Genomic DNA, 12,676 nt, shown 5'->3' on the forward strand with positions numbered 1-12,676 from the left:
TTTTGCACAAAAACTACCTCAAGCAAGCGTAAAAAAATTTTTTATGAACTAAGGGAATTTTTCCCTGAAATTTGGCATATCTTTCACTCGTTTCTGATGCGATACTTTAAAATGCGCATAAAAACGGTGATGGGAACATAGCTAATGGCATAAGGCACGTTAACACCACGAATGAGAAGTATAACGCTGATTAAATTTCTGTCCACACCAACACATGATAATGTTCTGTTTATGTTAAGCATGCATTGCAGTTTTGTTGTCTGCCGCTTTAAATGCTTGAGCTTTTTAAACCAGGATTGATTCCAATTGTCTGTCAATTTTTCAGCTTGAAAAAATCGTTCTGAAATTGATTCCAATATTGTTCTTCTGTGTCGTTATCGTTATAGCTGTGGTGTGGACTTTTCATTTAAAATGTTTTTTTTTTTTTAGATTGTATCGTAGAGGGAAACAGAAACTAACTATCCCTGAATGTATACAGAATGCAAAGATATATAAGGTTTATATAAGCTCATTACAGTGAAGGACTGAACGGTTACTAATCGGGTGATGCTTGGGCATGCCTCAGGGTGTGCTCACCCTTCCCTCAGCATGACACTTTTTTTAGATAATGCATGCATTGCATCGCATTTGAAGTATGCGTGACTCATCTCAGGTCACTCTTTGGGTGATGAAACCTATTGTGTATTACTGCATTAAAACGGATTTCTGTTTTGCCTTCGAATAATTGCTTAAGCTTTTTTGTTGCATGATCCGCATTATAACTCGCTGATTCATTTCTTAGTCCATTTGAATGGTAAAAAGACATGAAACGTTTCTCCATGTCATTTGTAAACCTGAAGGTGGCAGCAGCCGTCTCGATATAGGACAGATCTGCTCTGTGGGTTATTTGCCTTTGATTTCGAGCCATCTGGCCCCAGTTCAGTCTGTTCTTCTGCAGTTACTGAAAAACAGTGCTTCATAAGTGGTGAACAGAAAGTCTAGATATGCGGTTGGATTGTAAGATTGTGGTCAAGCTGCTAGGTAGTGCTTTGTTTTTGAGTTTCGAGTGCCTCGTGCCAGCAGGCTCTGTGGTTATTTGTGGTAGCCTCCTCACTGCATTGAAAATAAAATTTTCACATTTATGTCTATTACAGTCGATAAACGCTTGTTGGACATTATATGTGGGTTTCAGTTAATTTATGTTGGTTTTTGATTGTGATTATAACATACAGTACATGCTAATGTGCACCAAAATTTTAATTTAAATAGATAATCAAGATATTTTTATTTGTATTTATTTTTTGTTATAAATTAGCATTTTGGAATAAAAGTATTTTTATTTGTGTTGTTGTTGTTGTTGTTGTTATTGTTTATTTTTTAAAGTGCTTTTATTTATTCGGCTTTCAGTTCACTTTACTTTCTTCCATGTCAAAGATTATCTTACTGAATGTTAAACATATTTGTTAAACAGTTTTGGCCATGATTTTAATTTTTTATTTAATTTTTTTTCCATTAAAAAAAACAGCTTTTTTAACAACAGCAACACAAGTAATAAAAATATTTGTGAATATTTTTATTTTTAGCTAATAATAATAAGTATTATTGTTGTTATTAATAGCTATTATTAATAATGTTGTTGTTGTTAATAATAATAATAATTTTATTTATTTATTTTACTTTTCTGCCATTTTGGTGCACCTCTAGTGCATGCAATGTTCAAGTATGCCGAGACTAACATAAAGTCCATCTTTAATTTTTCTCCAGGACTTGTGAAAAAATCTCTGCAGAGCCTGACAAAGCAAAGTGAGTAGAAATTCAGTTTCAGTCTGCTGTTTGCCCACCTGTAGTTACCAAAAGAATATTCTAGAGTTGTTCCATTAAACACCAGTGATCTTACTGCCCCATGTTATGTTTCCTTCAAGGAGAACAGAGCTTTGGGAAAGCAGTTGGACCATGTTCCTCTTGGCCAAGGGTGAGTCATTAAGGAAAAATGGAAGTATTTGTCACATTCTATTGTTTGTTGATGTAAACAACAAGACTTGTTTACAGTTTCTGCTTTTGTGAGTGGAGTTTCCCCCAGCTTCTCTCTGGATCTGGATATGATAGTGTATCCTCATGTCCACATTGTCACTTCTTGTTTTTGTGTCATCTGTCCTGTACAGGAACATTTCTGCAGATGGAGGATGACCTTGTGATAGCCTTCCAATTGCTGCTGTGTGTTCTGGAATTCTTCACCAAGCGTTTCACTCCTTCTCTGCTTCAGTCACCCTACAGTGAGTTTTCCTTACCTTCCTGTGCTCGGAGACAGCAGGGGCAAATGTTTTAAATGCCATTTGAGATAATAAGTAAAAATATTGTGAATGACTCACTAAGAAACTTCATGAAACCTTTTCCCCACAGACTTTGGGCATATACAAATAATTATTGTTATCAGTGTTTTCATGCTGCTATTTGCAGAATTTAGTACCATAACAATCTTTTTAGTGTCATATTTGGCTATAAAAATATGGTCAGTGAAATGTATGTGACTTACATTTGTGACGCCATCTTAAAAACAGCCTTATTTACTTAGTTAAGTGAATTCTTCAAGGGCATAGTGATAATATCTCAAGGATCACCCTTTTCTGGCTTGCAACTACCCTAATATATCAGATTTTGAGGTTAACCACCCTTATTTTTTTATCTAATTGCAAAATTAGAAGCAAAATGATCTAATTGTTCTCCTGTTTTCATTCCAGAGTCAGCGGTTAGTTCATCCACGTTGAGTCCTCCAACCAGGACATCCCGACGTAATCAGGGCAAAGCCAAACCCCGTCCTCCAGAGATGGATGTGCAGTTGCTGGTAACACTGTGCAAGGAGAGCGACTGCAGTGTGGATGAGGTTGGCACTCATTCAGTCACAATCCCATCAGCCGTTGCATGCTTTCAAATACAGCTTATGTCCATAAAATAGATCTTATTTGCATAATCACATCTGCATTTACGTGACCATGCGTGAATAGTAGCTCATCGCATGCATGGAGCTTTTTCTTTTTGCTTACTAGAGGCCATATTATTTTCTTTTCCAGGTGAAAAATGTGTACCAGACCACGTTCTGTGCGTTCCTGGACTCTGTGGGTCTTTCAGGACTCCAAGTGCTTCCTCCTGTGAGTAATATACAATGGAAGATGTTTAACAAAAGCTGCTTCTGCTTTTGAGACCTATAGGGTTTTTAGATAACTAATCAAATCCCCATGTTGTACTTCCCACCTTGGACTATGAATTTGAACTTGCCTGTTTTGTATTTTATAGCTTGTTACATGTTGGACTATGTACACGGTTTTATAGTCTCTCTGTTTGCATGGTGATAATTAGGAATGGTATTGCAGGTTTAGCTCTGATTATTAACACTAAAGTAACAGCTATGAGAAAGACATACAATACAATTTCCTTCCAAAGTCTGAATTAAAGTAATGCTTGTGGCCATCTGTTTTCCTTTTATTATAGATAGAAACACTTTCCAAGCAATATGAAGAGCTGTACCATAAAAACAAGGACTTTGATGCCAGGTTGTTCTTGGTTGATGATGAGACGCTTTCCCCCAACAAAACAGAAGTGTGAGTGTGATCAAATTAAAATCATGTTGTCATACATTTTTGCAGCTACATATGTTTTCGAAATAAATATCAATATTCCTTGTAGGTCAAAGGTGGAAATGACTCCAAGAAAGAATCTGTCTGGAGATGACGTTGCAATTCCAGTTCCACAGACCCCAATCAGGTGTGACTTTGCTCCTTCAATACCCAGAACATGAAAGAATTAGACAATTCTCCTACATTTATTTTATATATAACGTGAGTTATCAACATTAATAAAAAAGCACCCAACCAGCATATCAGAATGATTTCTAAATGATCCTAAATCTTTGAAACCTTTCTTGAAGAAAAACAGCTTGTGAATTTGCTCACTAGTCAGGGTCACAGTCATTTGTGTGAATGGTATTATGTGCACCCAACCGTTTTATAATGCACTAAGCTTATGCCACATGATGGGATTCCCTCTGAGATCTGGTTTTGATGTTTTCACGTGGACCCCAAAGCTCTGAACTTATCTTGGGTACTCGGTACACTAATATTACTCTAATGGATGAAGGATGTATATGAGCAAAAGTACCTCTTCTGAGTTTGTTGAGACCTTCCTGTACCGAAGGTCATCTTGAAAGTATTTGACCATAATGGAAACTTGACCAATTTTAAGTCCTGCCAGCACCTTTTTTCCTTTTCACTCATGTTCCCTGTTTTGTTTCTCCAGGGCTGCAATGAACTCCATACAGCAGCTCAGGGTTGATCTCACCTCAGCCAGTGACCAGCCCTCAAGCAATCTCCTAGTCTATTACAAGGTATTTCCTTTAAAAAATATTTTGTTTCCTAGACAGAAAAGCCAGATCTATATTATACAGAAACAAAGTGATGTATAATATGTATTATTTGTAATGTGTTTGTCAGAACTGCACTGTTGACCCAACCGAAGAGATCAGAAAGAGGGTTGAAGAGCTGGGTCAGGTCTTCATCAAGAGGTTTGCACAGGCTGTGGGCCAGCACTGTGAGGGGCTGGGCAGAAAGGTACTGTCAACCTTTTTTTATTATTATTATTAACATTTATCACCATCATGCTGTTAAGGCTGTAGATAATTCCATCTAATTTGATAATATCAGGCCATTTTGTGAATGCTGCCATAATGCCAGTGGTTATTATATCAATGTTTGTGAATCCATAAAAGACACCCTTGATAACAGTAACTTTATTGCTTTTATAACTTTCAGATATTCAATACTGTTTGTAAGTTTGGGGTCAGTAAGATTTATAATACTACTTTTCAGCAAGGATGAATTAAATTGTTCAAAGGTAACAGTAACAAAAGATTTCAAATAAATGCTGTTCTTTTGAACTTTATTCATCAAAGAATCCTGAAAAGAAATGTATCTACAGTTTTCAGAAAAATATTAAGCAGCACAACAATTGATCATGCATGGATAATAATGTGAAATGTTTCTTGAGCACCAAATCATCATATTAGAATAGTTTCTGAAGGATTATGTGACACTGAAGACTGGATTAATGATTAATGCTGAAAATTCTGCTTCAACATCACAGGAAGAAATCATTTTAAAATATATTCAAATAGAAAACAGTAATTTTAAATTGTAATAATATTATAATTATAATAATTATAATATTTTTTTTTATAAACAAAGAAATGCAGCCTTGGTGAGACTTTTTTCAAAAAACTTATCTTATTAACATCTTATCAAAAAACATTTTTTTTTTTTTTTTATCAACCCCAAACTTTTAAACGGTAATGTAAATTTGTACAACAAAGGCACAAACTTTTTTGTGTTTTCAGCGGTTTAATCTTGGTGCCCAGCTCTACTACAAAGTCATGGAGTCCATGCTTACATCGGTAAGCCTTAATGAAACTTTCAATCATATTATTTAGTTGTACTTTTTTTTTCTGGTGGTCACATTTGTGCTGTTTTTAGGAGGAGAAGAGATTATCTGTCCAAAACTTCAGGTAAGAACAATATGAGCAGCATCTTAGGCCATTTATCAGATAATTATGGCCATAAATAATCTGTAATTTTGTTATGAAATATACACTGACAATTAATCATGTTACTTCCTTTTTCAGTAAACTACTCAACAATGCAGCATTTCATACCTCATTGCTTGCATGCGCCCTGGAAGTTGTTATGGCAACCTATGTTGGTAAGTCATTTTTAGTGTTTTTTTTCCCCCACAACCTTAAGCACTCATAAGTGTGACCCAAAGTCTTTTTTTAGCTTCAGTTTATAGAATGCATTCAAGAGAAAAATCTTGTATACATTAGCCACATGTGTTGCTTCCTTTTCTAGGCAACTCCTTAAAGAGTGGAGGTTTTGGCCGCAGCTCAGGAGCCAGTGATTCCGTCGAAACTGATCTGTGCTTCCCCTGGATCTTAGACGTCTTCCAGCTGCCTGCTTTCGACTTCTACAAGGTGATCGAGAGCTTCATTAAAGCCGAGCCCACCCTGAAACATGATATGATGAAGCACCTGGAGCAGTGCGAACATGTCATCATGGAGAGTCTCGCATGGAAAGCAGTGAGTAACTTTCCGCTACCATTTATGTGGATTGTTTCCTTCATTCAGTCACTGAAGCATGTGTTCAGCAAGTATTCCACTTAGTTTAGCTACTCTGCAACAAGAAATAGCAGAGTAGTCCTTTAAATGATGTTTAAAACTTTTCATGGTTCAGTGTTTCCCATTCATTAACTAGACTGTGGCGGCCCGGTTTCATAATACACCGAAGATATATTTATACCTCTCATATAACATAAGTTATTTAACGTTGTGTTTCACGCCATTGCTTTGGCAAGTATCCGTCAAACGAATTAAAACCGAAAGCGAATAATATAACTTATCAAGTCTGTTTGCGCTGCTTGTTTCAAAGTGAGGCGCGCACATTGCGCACGCGATCGGCTCGTGATCCGGTGTTTTCTGCGTCTCAGTCTCTCGGAGCGGCTCCGTTCACAGTGAATGCAGTGAACTCCGTTATTGAATGTGCTGTAAGTTTAGCGCGCGTTTGGGAACGCAACGGCCACCAGTTATGCATAATTTGCATAATTTTCAACATTTTAATGGGCAAATGTTTACAGTATTTCATTAAATTAGTAATGTTTGTATACCTGTTTTCACAACCTGTATTCACAGAAGCTGGAGTTTCCCGCCAAAATAAAAGCTCAACTGAAGTTTCCGCCAAAATAAAAGCTCAAGGGTTTATCTCTTGCAAGCATGGCCTAAAATTAACAGACGCGCACAGAGAAAATACTGTACAGGTACAGCAGGCTCACTGTTGGGAAGAAAAATATAACTATTGGGGTGGGGGTTTATATGAATGTATTTCTGAAGGGAACTGACTTCACAAAAGTTTCGATGGCATTTTTTCCCCTCTTATCATTGCTGATCCATAACCACCACCTGCTGTCAGAGAGTGAATTTGCGTTCTCATTCAGCCTGTCTGTTTTTGTTTCATGCAGGTTTTATCTTTGCATCTTTGTTTGTATCGTGATTAAAATGCAGTGTTTGGTTCTAATTTCAGATGGCTTTTTAAAATTTTTTTATTAAATGTTTAGTTGTTGTAGTAGTAGCAACTGCCCGTTTTTTTGCAAAAACAGTTTAATGGCAAGGAAAAATTAATATATAATTATTATTATTAGTTTATTGTAATTTGTTTGGCTTCCAAATTCACCAGTGAGACTGAGACACTATATCACAACTAAAAAGAGGGTTGATCCCCTTTAAATTTCAAGAACAAGTACATTTACCAGCTTTTTTTTCTTTTAGTTTGCACACTGTGACTGAACCTGTGTTGAAGCTCTTAATTTTGAAATCTCAAAGTGCACCAGATTTATGAATTTAACTTTAAAATGTACAAAATGTTCTTATGGGGAGCATGTCCCCGGACCCCCCTAGAGGAGTCAAGGACCACCTACCACAGTCTCACAAAATCCTGTGGGAAACACTGTGGTCCATTACATCCATTTCTAGTTTAGAATCTGTGCCGTTGCTGAGCAAACACCTCATTGACTAGCACTTCCTCTACTGCCGGTCGGCTCTTTGTGAACCAGGCTGCTGGAAAAATAGTAAATGAGGGGGTTTAGACAGCAATTGGTGCTGGCCAGTGAGAGCACTACAGGATGGAGCACTTTCGTGACTTGAGCCAGGCCGCAGCTCTGCACAAGGCACACCTGTGTGAGAGTGTAACCTAATAGATTGAGGTGATAAGGGGTAAAGCAGACAAAAAAGACCACCAGGACCCAGTAGATGACGGTGAGTGTGCATCGGTGCCGGATCTTCCTGCAGTGTGGCAGCCTGCAGAGCACACTGAGTATGCTGCAGTAGCTGAATAGCAGGAGCAATGCGGGCAACAGATAGGCGATTTGCACCAAGCCGAGAGCAGCTAGGATTATAGTATGGTGGCGTTTAGAAGAAGGATCCAAGAGGCATGACTTGTTCCATCGGGATGCCGCCGAATACAGAAAAGGCAGAGTGAGGCTGAGGGCCAGGACCAGGCACCAGATCCCAAAGCTTCGCATACGGGCGGTTCGAACCTTCCTCAGGTGCTGATGTAGAGGGTGAACCACGGCAAAGTAGCGGTCTACTCCAATACAAACCAGGAAGAAGATTCCTCCGTATAGGCTGATATACTTCAACGTGAAGGTCAGCTGACAGAAAGCACCTCCTGGAGACCAGTCGTTGGTGTGGTTGGAGGTAGTAGCGGCTTTGTTGTGGTAATAATAGATTCGCAGGGGGAGAGAGTTCACGAAGAAGATATCTGCAGCGGCCAGGTTGGCCATGTAGATGGCCGTGCTTGTGTAGGTTTGAGGCATCCGGCAGAAACGCCGCAGCACTGTGGCATTGCTGACTACGCCGAATATGAAGATCACGCTGTAGGAGATCTTGTAGTAGGTGAAGCGGTAGCTGGTGTCCACCGTGCAGTTGGCTTGAATAGATATGTACGTTGTGTTTTGGAGATCCATGATCATTTCAGCTTGGCCGGCCTTTGTTAGCATCAATCAAAACCTGCTTCTTGCAGTCCAGAACCAAATGACGAACCTGTCTTTGGCGAGAGGGAAAATGGCTGTACAGTTATACTGATACTAGCATTTTTAATTATAATATAATAAATAAGAGGTTTCTGGCACCATAGTGTTAGATTTTTTTTTTTTTTTTTATTGGTTACAATCCAGGGGCCATTGAGTGTCACCTCTTCATATAGCCACCTCGAAGTGTAGAAGGAAATTTACAAAGTTACAACTTCCTCTTCATATAAAGTGAACCACCTGCTCTCAACTGGTCATAATCAGAAAGGGCGGCAGTTTCTATATGACCTGGGTTTATGAGATAGAAAGGTAAATTGATTGAATTATGACAGAGGAGGACTTCATTTAGAAAGCAGCCGTTGTTGCCAGTAAAGGACCCTAGAAGTTTCTTTAATATTAGACTGCCTGTTATTTGCACACATTGTAAATATGCACATTTAAACTTGTCTTATGAATATTAAATTGATTGAATAATATGAATGAATTTTGTCTGCTACACTAAAGAATACTTTCAGAAATGTTAGGTTTAACCTTAGTATAAAAACATGGAAAAACTTATTCAGTGTTAATTTTTCTAATTTATCTATACATTTTTTATTTTCAAAACCTGAGTAGATTATATAATTTGAGACTTTTTTTTATTTAGGTATGGTGCTCAAATATACTGCTTATGTTATATGCTATGTATTAATAGAAATTTAATTCAAGTTAATATGTATAGCACTTTTCACGATGCAAATCGTTGCAAAGCAGCTTTACAGAAAATTAAAGTTTCTACATTATATTCAGTATAATGAAATGCACATAATTTGGTAGTTTCAGGTAGAAAATGTTTTTTATTATTAAATTGAGCATGTAAAGGATAAATAAACTTTAACAAACTCATAGAGCAATCTAGTCTTGATGGGAAATTTGTAGATAACATTTTAAAATCGTAGATCGCATAGATAGAGTAAGCTCACCATTTTGCTTTATCTCATCCATCTTTATCTAAATCTTCACTCCGATCTCTCTTGGTTAGTTGAACATGCTCTGTTCACCGTCAAGCTTGAGTGAAGGTGCCTTTAACAGATATTAAGTCTTTATATATTGTCACACTAAATCAATAAACTTGTGTGTGTGTATGCATGTAACATATAACTGTTCAAATCTGGATGGGGGTGTGTGGATATATTATTAATATAGTAGTTCAGCTCTGGATACAGACGCAATCTACTTTAAATAGTAAGCAACAAAAAAAACACATACAGCTGGAACCTTTTGTTAATCATACTGTTTCAATTTTAAAAAGATATTTGTTTTCTTCACATTTAGTCAAACGGAAGATATGTTGGCTTTATTTACTGCAGATTTAAATTCACTCAGTAAGCATATTTTACTTCTATTACTTAATTTTTATTTTTGAAACAAACTGAATTCACACAGTTTCATACAATGTGGTGATTTACAAAACACCTAAAAGAAATTGCCACTTGTTTTTACATTTTACTTTGATATTGTACAAGCATTTTTGGTTTTCTGTGACACATTGTTTATTGCTGTTGCAAAGATGATGTTATCTAACTGGCTAACGTAGATGAGGTTTTGCAGAAATGGCAAAAATGTCTTGTGCGCATCAGTGAAAGCATTAGTAAGAATGTGTTAAACTACAAAACCAGTTTAATAATGTTTGCGTCATATGCCATCTATTTTCCAAAGTGACATAGCTATTTAATTTCCAACTTGTTGAAAATTTCTTTTTCTAAAGGAAAAAGTAAACAATTATAAAAAAAAACATTTTTTTTTTTTTTAACTGCATTCTTATCCCCTTTAGTAACTTGCTTTCACTTGTCTGTCTCGGTCCAAGGATCTGTTGTGCAAGTCACAGTCAAGCTGGATTTTGCCAGGACAGCGCATGTTTTGACCTATTTAAATGTTAAGCACTACACAGGAAATATTAGTTGGTCTGCATGTCCAAAGACTCACTTATCTGATTCAGTGAGAGTTTCCTCAGAGTTTTCTTGATGGATCATCATAAAGATTCACAGGTGGTATCAGATTAAATGGCCTTTTTATCTTCTCTTGTTTAAGTTGAGGACCTGTTATAGATGGATAACCCTCAAACATTGTAGATATTCACACATTAGACCCGAGTGAAAGTTACAGATGTGTTGTAGAGTTTAAGAAGTTAATGCCTTTTAGGGTCACACTGGAAGTGGAGCCATTTGCCAAGTGAATGCACAGAAATCCTGCTGCTAGTGACATGTACAACAAAGATGATATTTTTGTGAATCTACCAGTTTCCACTGACTAATTATAGGGCATTTTATTTATAACCAAAAGTACATTTAGGTTTTGTAGTCACAGTTTCCTAATTTCCTGAGCTCTGACATTTCGTGAATCATTTATTTTTGTAGCACTGTCCTATTTTTATATGTATGCAAGGCATTTTGTTAAGAAATAAAATTACATTTTGATATTTTTATTAGCATTTATATCCAGAAAACAGCATTTATAGTAATCGCTCAAAAATGCAGCATGTTTTTAACTCGCCTTAATGTCTTGACCAGTCTTGCACCGGCTCATTCCATTCCATTCAGGCTTGTGTGTTTGTGGAAGCAAGATCACATGCAAAGCCTGCTGCCAATCGCATACTGTTTAAAATGCCCTTTAGAGGTATGATTTGAAAGAGTTTCTGAGCGTGCCCCCTGGGCATGTGATTGCGCAAGGAATGCAGTGTTGAGTGATGGAGCAGGACTCGTTCAGTCCTGTTCAACGCTCCTGAAATGCAGCTTTGATTTGGGTCATTCAGTTCCTTCATGGTATGTTTTAAAAGCTGTATTTAAAAAAAGATATTTAAAAATAAAATAATGTGTATATATAAAATATGTACATTATATATAATATATATATATAAAACACTGCTTGAGCTATTGCTGTGTAAATCTCTAACCATATATAAGTGGCACACCCTTCAGACCTGTTCGTCAGCAGCTTAATTTCTTGCACTGACAAACCTTGATATAATCAGTAGACCAAAGCCCACGTAATGTCATCATTCTCTTTGAGTCACTCCCTTTTCCTCTCACTGTTTGTCCTCAGACTAAATGGATATAATGGAATTCGTTTACCTTAATCGTGACTTGGCTTGGAAAACAATACAAACTGTCTGATTTTCCCAGGAATAAACATGAAACAACACATGGGAATATTTTATCAGAACATTTTTACCCCAAGTGTCATTTGTTACAAGAGACTGGCAGTTTTGTGAATATTACTATGCATAAACTAGAGGTTTATTGCATTAATACATTTAAATGTAAAACAAAATAATGAAATTTGTTTAGATGGTAACACTTTACAATAAAGTTCAATTAACATTTCGTTAACTTAATAGCTTATATGAAATAACAATGAACAACAGCATTGAACAATTTAGTTCATTTGTACATATACATTTTGTACAAATTGTGTGTTTTTAACTAACATGAATTAACATAGTTATTTATAAATTAATATTAACCTGGATTATTAAGTGCTGTAAAATATAGTTTTTAATTCATATGTAAAGTGCTGCTGTTTTTCAAGGTGAAGCAAGAAAGTTTAAGGCTCATTCAATGTTGTTTGTCTTGAAATGTAGCATTTTGTACAAAAATACTGCTTTTTTTCTTTTCTTTGTCAGTTCTCGGTCATATACAGTTCTTTATACAATTACAGGATCAATAATCCATTAAGTAAAATGTTTGTTGAGTTTGGTCTGTAAACACACATCCATTCTAGCACCAAGATTAGTGGTCGACCGATATGGGTTTTTTGACAGCCGATATAATTGTATTTATTTTAATTTATATTTAAGAAATTTGAAATCATTTGAAAATGGATTAAAAATAATTGTGTAAAATTAGACTTCTATCTATATTAGACAGAATTGAACGATGACAGCGAACAAGAGGAAGAATGTGAGCGGTGTGCGCTCAGGCGCTGCCGTTCTCAGCGCCGTCAAAATAAAAGTCCCGCCTCGTACACATCGGCCAAACAGAAAAACTTGTCGGCCGATGCCGATATTTGAAAAATGCCAAATATCGGCCGATATATCGGC

At 36.5% G+C, this 12,676-nt stretch overlaps 2 protein-coding genes across 2 annotated transcripts in view; one reads left to right on the forward strand and one right to left on the reverse strand.

The window, feature by feature from the left end:
* The window catches only part of LOC107718950 (retinoblastoma-associated protein-like), a 26,775-nt gene that overhangs the window by 2,587 nt on the left and 11,512 nt on the right, over positions 1 to 12,676 (forward strand). The window contains exons 5-17 of the mRNA XM_016526201.1: positions 1,744 to 1,782; positions 1,902 to 1,951; positions 2,142 to 2,252; positions 2,718 to 2,860; positions 3,048 to 3,125; positions 3,466 to 3,575; positions 3,661 to 3,738; positions 4,270 to 4,357; positions 4,464 to 4,580; positions 5,363 to 5,419; positions 5,499 to 5,530; positions 5,648 to 5,724; positions 5,871 to 6,097. Of these exons, the coding sequence (XP_016381687.1) occupies positions 1,744 to 1,782; positions 1,902 to 1,951; positions 2,142 to 2,252; positions 2,718 to 2,860; positions 3,048 to 3,125; positions 3,466 to 3,575; positions 3,661 to 3,738; positions 4,270 to 4,357; positions 4,464 to 4,580; positions 5,363 to 5,419; positions 5,499 to 5,530; positions 5,648 to 5,724; positions 5,871 to 6,097 (1,207 nt within the window). The remainder of the gene's footprint in view (positions 1 to 1,743; positions 1,783 to 1,901; positions 1,952 to 2,141; positions 2,253 to 2,717; positions 2,861 to 3,047; positions 3,126 to 3,465; positions 3,576 to 3,660; positions 3,739 to 4,269; positions 4,358 to 4,463; positions 4,581 to 5,362; positions 5,420 to 5,498; positions 5,531 to 5,647; positions 5,725 to 5,870; positions 6,098 to 12,676) is intronic.
* On the reverse strand, positions 7,529 to 9,629 carry LOC107718953 (lysophosphatidic acid receptor 6-like). Its single transcript, XM_016526205.1, has 2 exons — positions 9,561 to 9,629; positions 7,529 to 8,611 (listed from the first exon to the last, which is right to left on the reverse strand). Exon 2 carries the CDS (start codon positions 8,566 to 8,568, stop codon positions 7,576 to 7,578), a length of 993 nt encoding a protein of 330 aa, XP_016381691.1. The 5' UTR covers positions 8,569 to 8,611; positions 9,561 to 9,629; the 3' UTR covers positions 7,529 to 7,575.

The sequence above is a fragment of the Sinocyclocheilus rhinocerous genome, unplaced genomic scaffold (genome assembly GCF_001515625.1).
Source record: "Sinocyclocheilus rhinocerous isolate Xijiao unplaced genomic scaffold, SAMN03320098_v1.1 scaffold753, whole genome shotgun sequence".
In the NCBI taxonomy this organism is placed as follows: Eukaryota; Metazoa; Chordata; class Actinopteri; order Cypriniformes; family Cyprinidae; genus Sinocyclocheilus; species Sinocyclocheilus rhinocerous.